Raw genomic sequence first — 17,836 nt, 5'->3', positions numbered from 1 at the left:
GATAATGTACATAAAGGACAGAATTCTATTCAATAGGGTAACGTATCCACATAATGTTCTGTTCTGTGTCTGCATGGATTTGGCAGGGAATACGTGATACGCGGCCAAAGGCAATAATGCCTGACCTATGATTTCAGGGGTATTTCGCACCGAAACCTGTAGACAGAAGTGACCAGGAAATGAAGAGGAACTGGAAAAAAACATGTTTTATTAAAACACAAATAAAAAAACAAAACCAACTCAATATTTGAATAAAATTATATTTCAGTGACATTTCACTCTTTATTACATTGTGAGAAAACAATTGCACTTATAAGTAAAGAAAGGGAAGTAATTATCTTGGGACAGATTTTTCAATAAGAAAATAAATTCTTTGAAGGAAACGATCACATATGACGTATATATGTGATGTGACAAACAGGTCCCGTCAAGCTACCGGCCTTGATTAAGGTCTTATTCTGTAGATGCCCACGATCAGGAATGACATTCATGCCATCATCGCAAAAAAAACTTCTTCTGGTTCCGAATCAAATTCTTGCATCAAGGAGACGGCTCAGAATTCCTTCCGAGATTGTAAATCATTGATTGCAGACCCTGACCCGCCACCCCTCAGATTGCACGTAAATGATGCAAAAGCTCCTGCTTGAAAAGTCCTCCTCGCCTCTCTCATGAGGAGAAGAATAAAGTCAAGCACCACCGGATACACATTCTCCAAGAGAATGAAAAGTCCTCCAGTCTTCGCTCACAACTGCCCATCAGCGACCCGTGGGGCTCTCGGTATCTACTGGTCTCCTCTCAGCCCGTGCCAGCTCTGAGTGTCCGTCTTTCAGATTTAGGCCAGAGCTAACGCACACCAGGAGTCTTGGCGGAGAGGAACGCTCAGTCCTGTCTGTTGGCTCAGGACGTTGGGACTGTAACCATATTCATCAGGGATAAACTTGAGCTCGTGAGGCCCAGACACCAGGTCGTCGGCTTGGCTTTGACCCTGTGCGGATAAAGAGTCGATCAGTTCCTTTAAATGATACGCTCGCGTCGCTTCGTTCTGATTGGCTTCTGTTAATGGGATGCGACTTACCTGCGGCACGGGTCCCATGGCCTGGCCTGGGTACTGAGAGCTCAGGCCGGGCTCTGTCTTTAATACAGGCGAGGTGTCTGTGTTGGTTACTGAGGAAGGTGAATTGGTGGCTGATGTTGAAGACCCTGAAATAAAACATAATTACATTGTTTCTCATTATTGCTAAATAAGAAATCTTGTTTTAATTAGATTTTGTTTCATTAACCAGTTCTTCCCCAGACACTTGGCTTCCAGATTATCCAATTCTTTTACCCCTTTAGTCTTTTTGTTTTTATTGCTGTACCTGTGGACGTTTTTCCTTTGCTCCCATTTTTGGGCTTCCTTTTTCGAGTTTGAATACTTTCTTTCTTCATAGCCAAAGGCCGAGGAACCTGAAAATATTCGGTGGAGTTAATTTACTTTAATGTTGTGGCTTATTAATATTATACATTTAAAGAAAAACAAAACTGTTTACAAAACAATCTTGAAGATTATAACATGGCATTATAACCAAAAAATCTAAAGGATGAGAAATTTAAAGCAGACGTGTCGTTTAAATTAGCTGTGCATGTTTAGCTGTGTTATGTTGTCCTTGTGTAAAGGCGCCTGACACTCGTCTTAAGTTTTTCATCGATTATTAAGGCAAATAATTCAATATTTTCTTGACTTACACCGTGTAACTTCATGTAGAGGCCGCAGGCGTTGCACACCGGCTCGCCTTCCGAGTTGCGCCTCCATAACGTGGTGGTTGTCGTGTGGCAGTTTGTGCAGCACAGACCGGCTCGCCGAGAGGAAGACTGCGGGAGAGAAAACTCGGGTTTAACGGACATAAAACTAGAACCGGTATCTGCGTGACGATGTTCTCAAGAGGAGGCCGAGAGCAAGCAAGCAGGGAGTGGTGTATCCCATATACACATATACAATGTACACAATATATACATTGTACTCGATATACACATATACAATGCACACAATATATACACAATGTACACGATATATACACAATGTACACAATATATACACAATGTACACAATATATATACATTGTACTCGATATACACATATACAATGCACACAATATATACACAATGTACACGATATATATATATACATTGTACACGATATACAATGCACACAATATATACACAATGTACACGATATATATACATTGTACTCGATATACACATATACAATGCACACAATATATACACAATGTACACGATATACAATGTACACGATATATATACATTGTACTCGATATACACATATACATTGTACACGATATACACGATATACAATGTACATATAATGTGTGTCGTTCGGTACCGCTCCTGACTGCCTGAGCTTCTTCTGAGTGTAAATGATCCCAAATGATCCTCCTTTGTTTAAAAAATAGTATATATTCCCAGGTTCATGCTTAGAAAATGGGTTTTGTGGGTAAGACGGATTCCCAAGGGCTGTTATTTATCTTTGGATGAATAGGTAAGGGGTTCAGGGGAACAGAAACGTCCAGCTCGTGGTGGGATTCTGCCCCCGTTGGCTCTTAAGCCTGATAATAAATGCATTAGTACATGTGAATATTGGCATTAACGCGTTCCAAGCACTTCCAAAAAGCACAGGCAGAGAATTCAAACAATTTGCACCCGGGGTCTGAGTAAGTTTAAAGATATGCGCATGCACCCCCTCTAAGAACCTCCAGGACCCGCCGTGGAAGTGTCAGAGAGAGCTTTCTCCAGAGTTTAGAGAAGCTGACAGACGGTGTTTGTGATCAAGGCCAGGGAGCGACTTATCCAGGGAAAGCATTACGTGAAGATAGCGACTGCGGGTAGCCGAACCTATGCCACGATCTGCCATGTTAACGAAGACGAGGAGGAACAACGTTAATAATCTGATTGGACATAAAATTCTAATAAATTATTTATTATTATTTGTTTTATATAGAGCCATCAGATTCCATAGCGCTGTACAAAGAAACGACAGAACCTCGTTGTGCCAACATTATAGGTTCTATGCAGTCCGAGAGATTTTGTGTGAGATTCACGCACTCTCCCCAGGAAAAAAACTTTAAGAATATTTGTTTTTTCTTGTCAATAAAGAAATAAGTGGCCAATAATTAATATTTACAAAAAAACCCAGGTTTTACATCAAAGGCGGCCTGGAGAACACGTGCTGTCTTTATGGAATCTGTGATATTCTTCGCCTTCTGTTGGGACGTTTTATAATATATTGAAAGGGTTAATTCATTATTTGCTGGCGGCCCCCGAGTTGGAGACAGGCAGAGTCTCCATTAGCTGCTTCCAAAAATATTGTCTCAGAAAATGTTCCTCCCTAACTCCTAAATTTTGTTGAGCGCCAGTGATGGACGATTGCAAGGCCCAGGGGCTTGTCAAGGACAGAAGAACAACCATATTTTACTCCTAATTTCCTCTCAGTTTACTTTAAACTAAAAGGGACGGTCACATCTCCATGGCAACAGCTCTGACCTTGTCTGGAAGAGACCCGACCGTAACTTTGAACTGCGCCGTTTATTTATATTAAAAAAAAGAGAAAAAAGCCAAGTAAATATCAGGCCCTATTTACATCATCTGGTGGGTTTGTCTCATTTATGACGCAGCTGGAGATACGATTGGTCAGGGTGGTAGCAGCCATAGATTGCAAGCCTTTCAGACCAATATCCTATCTATTCAAATAAAAAATCCACACCTTTTTAAGGTAAAATCTCCCTGCAATAGATTCCTTTCAAGGCGCAGTTACAACAGTTTAAGGAAAGCACGATTTCTGTAAAAATACAGCGCTACGGAATCTGCTGGCGCTATATAAATAAATGTAATGTAGTGAAATTACCCTTTACCCATTTCTGTGCATAAAAAAAGAAAAAAACAAATCACACAAAGCAGTCCGTGCCCCGTCCGCTTCTATATGATGCCAACAAACAAGCTTTTCTGATCGATTCCATTGTCACAATATCTCCTACACGCTATGTGTAGACCTGACGACGACGACGACGACGTTCTGCCTAAAAACCTCAAACGTGTCTACAGGTGCGAGATTTAAAGTTACAGGACGGGAAAGATGTTTCCTAAGGAGGGGAAACACATCCAGAAAGCGGACGCTATTAATATAAGGCGGAGAATCAGCGGTTTCATCGCAGAGAGTGCTGGGAGTGATGTTCTTATAAATGAACTGAGAAACAAAATGAATGCAGCTCAAAACACGCCGGCCGTGCCGAGGGTTTATCGGGACGGGGCCGTGCCGGGGGTTAATCGGGACGAGGCCGTGCCGGGGGTTAATCGGGACGAGGCCGTGCCGGGGGTTAATCGGGACGGGGCCGTGCCGGGGGTTAATCGGGACGGGGCCGTGCCGGGGGTTAATCGGGACGAGGCCGTGCCGGGGGTTAATCGGGACGAGGCCGTTCCGGGGGTTAATCGGGACGGGGCCGTGCCGGGGGTTAATCGGGACGGGGCCGTGCCGGGGGTTAATTGGGGCGGGGCCGCGCTGGGGGTTTATCGGGACGGCGGCCATTGCTAAGCGGGATTGTCCGTCACGTTATGTTCTCACGGCGAGTGTTTGCTGATCGCTGCGTGTAATCCACACGCCCAGCAGCGCAGCATTTAATGCACTAAACGCCAAAAGGGAGCTCGCAGCAGGACGTTCATCCGGTAACCAGACAAAAGTACCGGATATGGAGCCATTACCTCTGCGTTTAATACACGCTCCTGTTTACCAAGTTAAAATAAAATGTATAGAATAATGGAATACTCTGTTATTTTGACGGATGACAAGAAATAAGGTGGAAAAACAGTAAATCTCGTCTGCTTTTTTTGACACCAGTTTTTTTGTTTTTTGTTTGGTTTTTGTCTAATCAACCACTTTACAAACTCGCATACCGGACTTTGCAGTAATTGTAGATTATTTTATGGCCGCATATAACAGAGTACAGTAAATGAAATGCCCTCGCACATAGAGTGTAAGCTCTTCATTTCCTAAATTGCCGCCTTTTTCATTAATGTAAAGTCCTGAGACTCGGTTTACATACTGAGTGTAAAACGACGACAAAGGTTCTCGACCGTATTGTGTTCTAAATACCCCAACGATGGGCAGATTAAGGTGAATGATTCAAATATCCAACATGCCTGAACTCGGGTAATCATCCCCCCCTCTGGGCTGCTTTGTTAATGAGTCTAACGGGTGACAAATTCTGCCTGTAACCCCCGCAGCGGAGGAGACGAGACCGAGATAAACCGGGGAGCCCAACCAGAGTATTATCTCAGGATAGCTGGAGATTTGGGGAGTCTCTCAATAAATGTTAAAAAAAAAAATTCTGTGAAAGCTCAGTTCTGTGGATTTATTCATATTATAAATGTTTGTATAATTTAATTGCTATTTGTTTGTTTACCCAACACTAAGCGCGTCTCATCGGGGCCAGGTTAGCGCAAGCAGAGGGAGCCACGGATAGATTTCTATTTACCGGTATTGTTTGGGTAGCCCTGATGATCTCTGGCTGCTAGGGATTGAAGTTATCTAAACTCTGCCAAAAATGTCCTCAGAATTCTAACGCTGCTATTTTCGTGCCATTGTCATGCGTTTTAGTAAATAGAATAAGATGCCGACACACGGCTTTACATCTCGATATACATCAGCTATTAAAAGGCACGTGAGATACTTTCCCTGGGACCAATCCGGAAATATCCATTTTCTTCTGTAAAGAAAAGTATCGCTTTGCGGAGAGACCCGGCCGTGAATGTAAAGGGCCCTGTGATATATGTTTTAACTCATTCACTGTGTATGGCTGTTACTGCAGAGGGATTTAGTTACCGACACCGAAAACAAACTTCCGCGAGCACCATGTTATAAAACTACTTGCTTTAATAGTTTCTGCACAAGTTGATTGAAATGTAAAGTAATGCTCAGGAGGGGGTTTAACACTCGAACCTTTCAGGACGGGGCCTCTCGGTGAGTCTAGCTTCACGTTTCACATCAATTTGAACCGAGAGCACCTCGCCGAAAATCCAAAGCAACAGGACTTTCAAGGAATTTCCCAGACAGCTTTCCCATCTGGGGCGTAGCGCTGTGCTAAGTGCCGGGGACCCGGGAACTGAATGAAAGGCAGCAAGGCACTGAAAGGGATCAGTTACCTCACGGCAACCGCACTGCGATTGGCTGAAGCGGGTATCACTGTAACTGGTACAGACATCCTTCTGATGTCTCACACAGCTGCCCTTATTATATGCCCCGTTTACCCCTTACCTGTAAGAATATACCCTCTGCTTGTGTTCATGGTCTTCAACTGCCCCTAGTCTGGGCATTACTGGGGTTTTATACTGCGCTATCGTCATTTGTGATGATTCAACTATCTGACGTTCAAGGAACGCAGGTTTCGTTTAAGGCAACAATATAGGTTTATATAAGTGGCAGTGAGGATTAGCCGGGGTTGACAACAGAATTTAGGTTTTAAATTTGGTGACATCATCTCTAGTGTTGTGGCGTTACAGATCGGAATATACCAAAAATTAATGAGTTCCTACCAGTCTTTTCTGTGGTTTGATGAGCGGCCTGTTGATTCCATTCATTTTGTGATAGAGCCCACAGGCGTTGCACAGATAGTGTCCGGTACCATCTCGCCTCCACAGCGGAGTGGACATAGCGCCGCAATTTACGCATTCCCTCCCCTCGCCGTGGAACTCTTCAAAATATTCTGTAAAAAAAATAGAACAAACCAGCATTACTTTCACGAGTCCCAACATGGAAATGTCAATTTATGTATCAACTCAATATATATATAAATACAGTGTATGGACAGGATGCTGCAGCCAGTGCAGGAAGGGGTTAATATGTTAAACACTGATCTTTAGTGAATAGGACAAACCGCCTCCTCTTGCTTTTGAAACTGCTGCCACATCTCAGCTGCACTCGGCTTAATGTTTTGATTGTCGGGTGAGTTTGCTGTGACCTGGATGTGAGTCTCTGTATGTATAATATCGTGAGTATGTACCCTATACATTCATGGAGCCACGCATATGGGTAATATACAGCTCATCGGAAGCAAGGGGGGTGGTAGAAACAGAGGATGATGGTCCCCAAAGGAGCATGATCTTCATTTGCATTTACGCAAGGGGTTAACCCCTGTAGACAAGGCATTAACCCGTTCCATGCAGGGCAGGCACTACAGGGGTTGTGTTTTCCCAGAGGTCCCTGCATAGCTGGACTATAAATGATTAGCACAATGTTATTGTAAGATGATAAAAGGAGGAGGGAGATTGGAAACTTTCCTGAACTCAATCACATTGCTTTCCATGCTGACTGCTGGCGACAGGCAGGCTGGGGGCTGATGGAGTCCTGATGGAATGCTTCTGGCTCACGGCTCGGACGCGGCATTTTGGTGAGCTCCTAAAATACAGATCTATCACCCTGAGCTCCAGAGCTGACAAATGACAGACCCTGGGAGGACAGGAGGGGGCTGCGCCTACACTCCATCTTTAAGGCACCCCAAGCACCTTCAGCCTGAGGAAGACCCTGACAAAAGATAAATGTGTGCATGTGATAAAAAGTGCGTGCACCAGTGCGCATGTGATATGTGTGCACCAATGCCAGTGGGAAATAAAGTGCATGGACCAATGCGAGTGTGATATAAGGTGTGGGTGAATTCTTGTGCATGCTATATGAAGTGTGTGTCTGCAACCATGCAATATGGTGTTAATTAATAACTGTCAGAGTCCTTAAAATTCATGCTTATTGCTTAAAATCATATACGGCCGGCACGTATGTATGACACGATTCTTTGCTGCCTGTTCCTAAAAACCTGTCCCAGACTGTGTATAAAAAGCAAAAGTTTGTTACTTTAAAGGCGTCTGCACTACAAACCTCTTTACACGACACACAAATAAATACACGCGTCACGGCTCGCCAGAAACCAGAGAGTGTGAATCGCATGAAATATCCGTTACAGCTACAGAGCCAGAGTATTTCCACTTTCTCAGAGATTTTACCATTATTCGGGGTTATGCTAATTATAGAGTTTAAGCGATGTCATTGGCGGCAGGTGTGCATGTGATATCTCTGTATCCGTCATACATACGAACTGTACACAGTCAGGGGTAGTGGACAGACCCGCAGCATGCAGTGATTATAATGTTCACCAGGACACTACAGAATTACACACACTGGTGCCCAAGCGCAGCTGCTTGGCCCCAGCTCCTAATATTACTGCTGATATTTAATGTAATCCTAACCAGCTCCAGTGCCACACATCCCCGCCTGTCCATACATGCGGTGCCGCGCCTGTCCATACATGCGGTGCCGCGCATCCCTGCTCGCCTGTCCATACATACACTTGCACCGTGTTCCCTTCTGCTAATTCTATATAAATTTATCCATTAAGTAGGTAGATTGGTGGATAGATATGGATATAGGTAGGTAGATATACGGATAGATATAGGTGGATGGATATATATATATATAGATGGATAGAGGTTGATGGATAGGTGGGTAGATATAGGTAGGTAGATGGATAGATATAGGTGGATGGATGGATATGGATAGATGTAAGTAGGTATATGGATGGATAGATAGATGGTCATAGGTAGATAGATGAATGTATAGATAAATGCAGATGATAGAAATAGGTGGATGGATGTAGATAGATAGATATATATAGATACATATAGGTAGATTGATAGATATAGGTAGATGGATAGATATAGGTGGATGGATATATATATATATATATATATATATATATATATATATATATATGGATAGAGGTAGATGGATAGGTGGGTAGATATAAGTAGGTAAATGGATAGATATAGGTGGATGGATATGGATGGATCTAAGTAGGTATATGGATGGATGGATGGATAGATATATGGTTACAGGTAGATAGGTGAATGTATAGATAAAGGTAGATGGATAGATATAGGTGGATGGATGTAGATAGACAGATGGATATAGATAGATACATATAGGTAGATTGATAGATAAAGGATGGATATATATAGATGGACAGAGGTAGATGGATAGGTGGGTAGATGTAGGTAGGAAGATGGATGGATGGCTAGGTGGGCTGGTGGGTGGGTGGATGGATGGTAGCTCACTGGCTGCAGTCCTGTCGTGTTTACCGGGTCAGGCTCAGTAACAGGCGCTGCTCCTGATTGTTCTGACTCTGCTAATATTTCGGGTCAATTACCCCTTGGAGTGATCATTTACTGATAACCCGGTCTCTGCTGCCCCTTATCTACACCTGTCACACGGAGCAAAGTCCCAGCTAACCATTAGCCAAGCCAGCCTGAGAACGGGCTGCTTGCAGCTCTCTAGGAATGATGGGACTTGTAGTGCAGGAACTATTGAGAATGTCAGCGATCTGCCTTCCCTGAGCAGGTCTTGGTAATTCGGTGAGGGCCCCGGGGCATGTGTCAGGATATACACCGAGCTATGCTATTTAACCCTTTCCCCACTGGGTTTGGTTTTAGCGCCGGGGCTGATAATTCCCAGTCTCCGCACATGTCTTGGCTCTGCTCTCGGCATATTTAGCGCTTCCCATAGAAATACAAATTAGATTTAGCAAAGGAGGGGGCAGCCCACAAACACCAGTGACGTGGGGTCCTTAATTCCCCTTGTTTTATATAAAGCCGGTGTGGGGCGAGTGGCTTACAGGATGGCTCGAGGATCCGGTTCGAGGGAGTAAGAGGCCGGAAACGCGCAGCTTTCTCTGGGGTAAAAGTTACAAGCTGTACGCCCCGCGAATACATTAACGGCCAATTACATACACACGCATATATACAAACAAACATATATAGGTTAATATATATATATATATATATATATATATATATAATACAGAACGTACGTCCTCTGCACACGCACTGTTCTGGTCGCTAACGCCTTTATATAGAATTATATAATATACATTTGGGGTTTTCGTTGCAATAATAATTAGCCGGTAACCGGCTCCTGTAATTTCCCCTTTTACAGATCAGGGAGTCTCCGGTTCATGCGGAGCACAGCAACCCCAAACAAATCACTAATAATTAGCAAAATTAACTGAAAATCTGGAAAAACCCCTGATAAAATATATCGTCTGCCTCACTGAAAATGAATAAATCCTGTGTGTCCAAATATACATTTATAAATCTTTTTAATAATTATTAATAGAATATATCTAAATGAAATGATTCGCTCAGAATAAATTCCCCATTAAAAGCTCTTCTATATAATGTAATATAATGTGATAGAATGTAATATATATATATAAAGCACAGGGTATCCATCATATTAACCAAATTCAGTATTCATTGAAAATATTCACTTTACATGTTTTAGTAACCAGATCAGCTAACCAAAGTAAGATTATAAAAATTATAATGAAAAAAAACAAGAATATATTAATTTGTATAAAATATTTTATAGAAATGACAGAAAAACCCTGCATTCCCGCTCATAAAAAATCCAAATAGCAGAGTTCGGGGTAGATTTAATATGATTTAATATCCACTCCCCACTGAATACACAGACTGAGCACTTTAACGAAATGAAACGAAATTAAACAAAACACAGACAGCCGTAGCTGCACAGCTTCTCCAGAAACCCACAGGCTTCACCTGCCGAAATATACCACGACAGCTCACCTGTTTCCGAGTGGATTAACACACGAGAGATTTTCACAAGATTTTATACAAGAAACCCTGCTGCTAATTATATATACATTTAACAAATTCTATTAATAATAAACGCCGAAAAAATGTATGCATTTTTTTATATCATTTGTGTGTGTATGTATGTGTATATATATATATATATAATTGTTTGTGTATTTATAATATATAAAATTGTATATATATATATATAATTGTGTTTGTGTGTATAAATAATATATATATCTATATAATTGTGTTTGTGTGTGTGTGTATATATATATATATATAGTGTCTTTATAAATGCCTGTGTGTGTGTAATTGTGTGTGTTATATGTGTGTGTATAATTAACTGTGTGTGTATAATTATACACACATACAATTATATATAGTATGCACACACACAACACACAATTATATACAAACACATATACCACACAATTATATATATTATATACACACCAAATTATGTATGCATGTGTATATATATGTATATATATATATATATACGGGTTATACACATATATATATATATATATATATATATATATATATATATATATATATATATATATATATGGATACATAATTTGGTGTGTATATAATATATATAATTGTGTGTGTTATATGTGTTTGTATATAATTGTGTGTTGTGTGTGTGCATATTATATATAATTGTGTGTGTTTTATGTGTGTGAATATTTAATTGTGTGTGTTGTGTGTGTGTGTGTATATAAAATATATATAATTTCGTGGTGTGTGTGTGTGTGTATAATTGTGGTGTGTATATATATAATATATATGTGTATAATTGTGTGTGCTATATGTGTGTGTATATAATAGATACATAATTGTGTGTTTGTATATAATATATGTGCAATATTTGCAACATCCATACATGATATTTATTCAGACAATAATAATAAAACTATTGACTGTTTTCTCGCACAAACCTCGCCACTGGCGTTAGAAAGTAAGTGAATATTCATTTTTTTCCCGCTGAAATGTTCTGTACCGGGGTTTATACGGTAAATCCGTGCTCTGTATCCGCGGTACAGTGAGGCGTATACTGTGCATAATGTTTCACTGTACAGACAGCACAGCTTTTATCGGAAACATTTCAAATTAAAAAAGTCAATTGTAAATCCATTATTAGAAACCGTTCCAGCTGCCGGTGCCTGCCGGTGCCTGCCGGTGCCCGTGTGGGAGAGGAGCACCGCTCGTCCCATAAAATCAATAGGCCCTCAGATTATTAGTGGCAGCCGTTAGTAGTAATATTAGTGGTTATAGTTAGTAGTAATAGTAATAGTGGTGATATTGGTAGTCAGTAGTAATAGTAGTAATAGTAGTTGGTAATATTAGTAGTAATAGTGGTTATATTAGTAGTAATATTAGTAGTAATAGTGGTTATATTAGTAGTAATATTAGTAGTAATAGTGGTTATATTAGTAGTAATATTAGTAGTAATAGTGGTTATATTAGTAGTAATATTAGTAGTAATATTAGTAGTAATATTAGTAGTAATAGTGGTTATATTAGTAGTAATATTAGTAGTAATAGTGGTTATATTAGTAGTAATATTAGTAGTAATAGTGGTTATATTAGTAGTAATATTAGTAGTAATATTAGTAGTAATATTAGTAGTAATAGTGGTTATATTAGTAGTAATATTAGTAGTAATAGTGGTTATATTAGTAGTAATATTAGTAGTAATAGTGGTTATATTAGTAGTAATATTAGTAGTAATAGTGGTTATATTAGTAGTAATATTAGTAGTAATAGTGGTTATATTAGTAGTAATATTAGTAGTAATAGTGGTTATATTAGTAGTAATATTAGTAGTAATATTAGTAGTAATATTAGTAGTAATAGTGGTTATATTAGTAGTAATATTAGTAGTAATAGTGGTTATATTAGTAGTAATATTAGTAGTAATAGTGGTTATATTAGTAGTAATATTAGTAGTAATAGTGGTTATATTAGTAGTAATATTAGTAGTAATAGTGGTTATATTAGTAGTAATATTAGTAGTATTAGCAGTACTGTTCGGTATAGCTGCTTTTATTCTCTTGCTGTCAGATTACATAGAAATAAATGTAACGCGGGTTCCGGGTGAAAGTGAATTTAGTTTCAGAGAGCTGGGAGCGGGCCTGGCGCTTATCACCCGCGGGCACTAACTGGGTTTATGCGGCAGACCTGGCACTGACCGGTAATGTGGCAGTGGTACAGTAAGGCTGGCTAGGACCCATGTGGTACTCACCCAGGCTGGATCTCCTTCCCGGTAGGGGTGGTCTGCTTTGCAAGCCGTGCAGCATGGTGCTGTCAAAGTGTCCCGCTGCCCAGGAAGGTGGCATCTCGGGGCTCACATAAGGGTACGGGCTGGAGTAGGAGCCATTCACTGAACGGACCAGAGCGTTCCCGAACTGCTCCCGGGCCCCTCCGCCCAGCATGAGGGGGCTCTGGTAGGCCCCATCTCTCCCACTGCCGTTGCCAACAGGTGGGCTGTGAGAGTAGGAGAACCCGGAGGGGGTGTGGGGGCTGCTGGCATTGAACGCATGGCTCTCGTTAGCCGTCTGTGCCCAGCCTGGGTGGCTGCCCAGGTGGTGGCCCTGGTGACCGGCGTCACAGCTCTGCAGATAAGGCAGAGACTGCAGCATTGCGGGGACCCGGGTGGTGGGGACATACACCGGGGGGCTGGCTGTGGGGTGCAGGAAATTGGCAGAGTCGTGGGCATAGGCAGACTGGCCGTGGCTGGACGTCAGAGCCAGGCTCTGATACATCTTTTGCCCTAGAGATGCAGGTCCTGATGCCCCGGGTGCTGTTGGATGGTGGGGCCCGGGGGTATGAAGCTGGATCCGATCTCCTCCAAGTGCAGGGACAAGGAGCCAAGTTCCTAGATTGTGGGGATAGCAAGGGTTAACGGCAGAAACCCGACCATAAACTCAGTTTGACAGCAGACCCCGGGGGCCACAGTCCTCTAACCCACAGCTTTCTCCGTGAAATTCGATTAATAACGTGAATCCAGCGGAAAAAATAGCACCAAATCCGAGCGCTACAACTTCCAAATGCGGTTATTTGCGGTCCACGACTGTGTGATAACACGGAGGAGAAATCCTGCGTGGATCAAACACAAACATTAGTGAGGAGATAAGGCAAAGCGTGATTATAGCGCCCGGTATCAGTAGTGAAGCGGCTCAGTAAATCGGCGCGGTGTCCTTGCAGATCCCGATAAAGCTGCCTCGGTCTTTATTTAGCAGATAAGAGGAGCGGACGGCGAGGAGCTCACCAGACTCTGCGAGTGACTGCCGGACTCCGCAGCGGGCCAAATGTATGGGCGAGTCACGTGACCGCCTACAGGATGGCTGCCTCTCACCCGGGACAATAAGGAGCTGGCCTGGGATAGGTAAACACGGTCTCCTAACCGGGAGGGGGGGGATTTCTGCACAGGCAGCCCTGGGGGTGGGGGGTATTAGCACCATGCATTAACCCTTTGGTTACCGGAGTGGGAGTTCGACGTGTGTTCTGGGTGATTTTGCTCCTGCCTGTCATTATTGGGATTTATTTAATTAATTTATAAACCAGAAAGGCCGTGTTTCTTATTACTAACTATCCGGCCGCCGGCAGTGAACCGGTTAACACGGGTAGACTTCCCCAAATAATAGGCGATGAGGTATTAGGGGATTCTCTGCCATGCTGACAAAGGGTTAAAATGACAATCAATCCGGTGATTGGATTTATCACTCAGACTCCAGTGTAACGGAGATTAGAAAATGATCCTGACTGTCAATGAGATGTATATGTGCTAATATACCCGTGTGTACATATCTATATGTCTATATCCACACATTGTATATATATATATATATATATATATATATCACACACATTATATGTATATATATCTATAATCTATACACACATTATATATACATATATATAGGCAAAAGCACCGCAAGAATTGAAATACTACACATTATATAGATATCTATATACATATAAATATAGATATATAGCGCATTATCATTATTGTTATATCATTATTATTATTATTATTATTCATTTTTTAGATGATTTACTTGGTTCCAGCACTTTACTTGCTTTCGAAAAGCAAACAAACCGAACATCTACCTGAAGATAGTGAGCGTGCGCTGTATATCTGTCTGTATCTATATGTATATAATGTATATAATGTATATAATGTGTAACATTCTACTATACTAACAATAATAACAATAAGCGGATAATTCGGGTTACATAATGACTAATACGTTTATTGGATAAAGCCCCTTCCCCGTTACTGTATCGGCATCTTATTTATTCCTCCTCAATACCCCGTGAAATGGGCTCTACTCTGCTCAGCCCCTCACCAAGCCGTTATCGGTGCCCCCTGTATGGGCACATATTCCAGGGATCTGCCCCCTGCAGCCCCTGCTGTGCCAGTTGTGGATGGGGTGCCCAGTCTTTGCCCTCTCCACTATATCCTTATGTGGATGGGGTAGCCTAGGTGGGGGCCTGGGGGTAGTTACTGGGGAATTGTATGCCCTTATGTAATGCCCCAGCAATCCCGGGCTGCATGGTTGTTTTTTTTCTAGACTGTAAGCTCTTGGGATCAGGCTGCTTTTTAGCTGGCGTTATGTTCACCTCACCCTGAGCTTGTACTGCACTACGGACAATGTCGGAGACATCACACCTAAGACGACATTCGAGGTGAGCAAAGTAAATATTTCGTTTCCAGCCAGAAACTCGTAGTCGCGGGACATTAACCTGATGTAAAGCAGGAATATTTAACGGGAATAAACCGGGTTTACACAACGGTGAGTTAAAGGGGGTAATCGGGTGGCTCTGGGGTACATTTATCCGGTCGCTGGTTCCAAAGCGGCAAGTGATGGATTTTTGGGTCACATTTAATAAGAGTCATTTAATAAGAGAATTTTAGGTTTATTTAAGAAAATGGCAAAAATCCCCACGAACCCGGCAGTGAGCGGATTGTGTGCTTCCCCAAACTGGGCTAACTTGTCTGGCGTTATTTGCCCCGGCCCCGCACACTGTCCCTCGCTATTTGCCTAGAGATGGGGCAACTAAATCCAGCTTCACTCCGACACAGAAACCGTATGTGGAGCTCAAATAAAGCACCGAATTCCGCTGGATATTCCACGCGCGGGGCCCCAGGTCGGGCATTTATTCCCCGTGTATCTGCCCGTTTGCAGCTATTGTCACCGGTAACACCAGCTCTATTTATTAGAATTCACCCCGACAGGCCCGGACTGGCCATCGGGCACACCGGGCATTTGCCCGGTGGGCCGGGCCACGGCAGGGCCGCATTGACTTTAGGGGCTGATGGAGCTGCAGCTCCAGGCCCCTAACCTACCTACGGCCGCAGTAACGCAGGGCATAAGGGGCATCTGCCCCTTAAGCCCGCCGCAACTGCGACCGGGTCCGCCACTCTAAGGGGCCGGGAAGTCCCCACCAAGGCCGGCCTTACGGGTCTGCGGCCGCACAGGGTTTAAATTAAAACATCGGGGGTTTTTTAACTTTATTTAACATCCTCCATGTTAAATAAAGTTTTTTTTAACTTTATTTAACATGGAGGATGTTAAATAAAGTTGAAAAAAAAAACCCAGATGTTTTAATTTAAACCCTGTGCGGCCGCAGACCCCTAAGGCCGGCCCTGGTGGTGGCTTCCCGGCCTCTTAGAGCAGGGCGCCACACTCCAGGGGGCGCGACGGGGGGCGGTCCGCACCGGGTGCCACTCATCAGGGGCTGCCAACTTGCGGCACCCGGCTCCCCTCCAGAGACGGACAGTAATGTCCGCCGCTGGAGGAGCAGGCTCGCAAGGGAGCGGTATCGGAGGTCTTTAACAGACCTCCGGTTCCCTTGAGTGATTTTAAGCCGGGTTCAACCCGGCTTAAAATCACTCAAGGGAGCCGGAGGTCTGTTAAAGACCTCCGATACCGGTCCCTTGTGATCTGCGCGACAACAGCTGTTGTGCGCCGGGGTTTGCTGTCAGATCCCGGCGCACAACACTGAAGCCGCGCCCACCGACCCGGTGACCCGGAAGAAGACAGAGAAGACAGAAGAACTGAAGAAGAGGAGCGAAGAGGAGGAAAAGGAGCTGTAAGGAGAAAAGAGGAAAGGTAGGAAAACATTCAGTGAGAGTGGATTGGTGTATATGTGTGGATTGGTGTATATATGTGTGGATTGGTATATATGTGTGGTTTGGTATATATGTGTGGATTGGTATATATGTGTGGTTTGGTATATATGTGTGGATTAGTATATATGTGTGGATTAGTGTATATATGTGTGGATTAGTGTATATATGTGTGGATTGGTATATATGTGTGGATTGGTATATATGTGTGGATTGGTATATATGTGTGGATTGGTATATACGTGTGGATTGGTATACGTGTGGATTGGTATACGTGTGGATTAGTATATATGTGTGGATTAGTGTATATGTGTGGATTAGTGTATATGTGTGGATTGGTATATACGTGTGGATTGGTATATACGTGTGGATTGGTATATACGTGTGGATTGGTATATATGTGTGGATTGGTAAGTGTGTGAGAGTGATGGGTGTTATGCTGTACCGTTTCCAATGTCTTTTTCATGATCTAATTATGCTCTAAAAGTACATCATAACTCCCATCACTCTATACTGTTCCATACAGTGGCAGAGCTGGGAGGCAGAGGCCTTGCACCCCCACCACAGGACTCCTGAAAGGTAAGTGAACTTTAAAGAGGGAGAGGGTAGATAGTTAGGAGGGGGTAGTTGCGGCAGGCTTAAGGGGCTCTGCGTTAATGCGGCCATATAGGACCAGTCAGTCCAGTCCTGACTGGACCTATTTTAAGGTGGGGGCCTGGAGCTGCAGCTCCATCAGCCCCTAAGTCAATCCTGCCCTGGCACAGGCGCGGTCGCAGTTGCTGCTTGCTCCGGCAACAAGGTAAGTAGGGTGAGGGAGGGGGGTGCAGTGAGAAGGGGCAGAGGGGGGTTAGATAGTGAGAAAGGGGGAGAGGGGATAGATAGAGGCGGTACATATTGAGAAGTGGGGAAGGGGGTTACATAGTGAAAAGGGGGAACATAGTGAGAAGGGGCAGATAAGATGAAGAGAGGGGCTAGTGTGAATGCGTATGAGAATGAATGAAT

The 17,836-nt window shown here is 42.9% G+C and overlaps 1 protein-coding gene across 1 annotated transcript; it reads right to left on the bottom strand.

Moving 5' to 3' along the window:
- Positions 1-268: 268 nt before the first annotated feature.
- Positions 269-13,800, bottom strand: GATA5 (GATA binding protein 5). Its single transcript, XM_053453364.1, has 6 exons — positions 12,944-13,800; positions 6,580-6,749; positions 1,726-1,851; positions 1,359-1,446; positions 1,076-1,200; positions 269-985 (listed from the first exon to the last, which is right to left on the bottom strand). Exons 1-6 carry the CDS (start codon positions 13,461-13,463, stop codon positions 833-835), a joined length of 1,182 nt encoding a protein of 393 aa, XP_053309339.1. The 5' UTR covers positions 13,464-13,800; the 3' UTR covers positions 269-832.
- Positions 13,801-17,836: the final 4,036 nt, after the last annotated feature.

The sequence above is a fragment of the Spea bombifrons genome, chromosome 13 (assembly GCF_027358695.1).
Source record: "Spea bombifrons isolate aSpeBom1 chromosome 13, aSpeBom1.2.pri, whole genome shotgun sequence".
Classification (NCBI taxonomy): Eukaryota; Metazoa; Chordata; class Amphibia; order Anura; family Pelobatidae; genus Spea; species Spea bombifrons.
This window is presented reverse-complemented; position numbering and strand designations above follow the sequence as displayed.

Coding starts and splice junctions, on each gene's coding strand:
- GATA5 (XM_053453364.1), bottom strand. CDS start 13,463: ATGTATCAGAGCCTGGCTCTGACGTCCAGCCACGGCCAGTCTGCCTAT. Junction 1,852..6,579: donor TCAAACCACAGAAAAGACTG/GTAGGAACTCAT, acceptor TCTCTCCCGCAG/TCTTCCTCTCGGCGAGCCGG. Junction 1,201..1,358: donor CAAAGGAAAAACGTCCACAG/GTACAGCAATAA, acceptor GTTTTATTTCAG/GGTCTTCAACATCAGCCACC.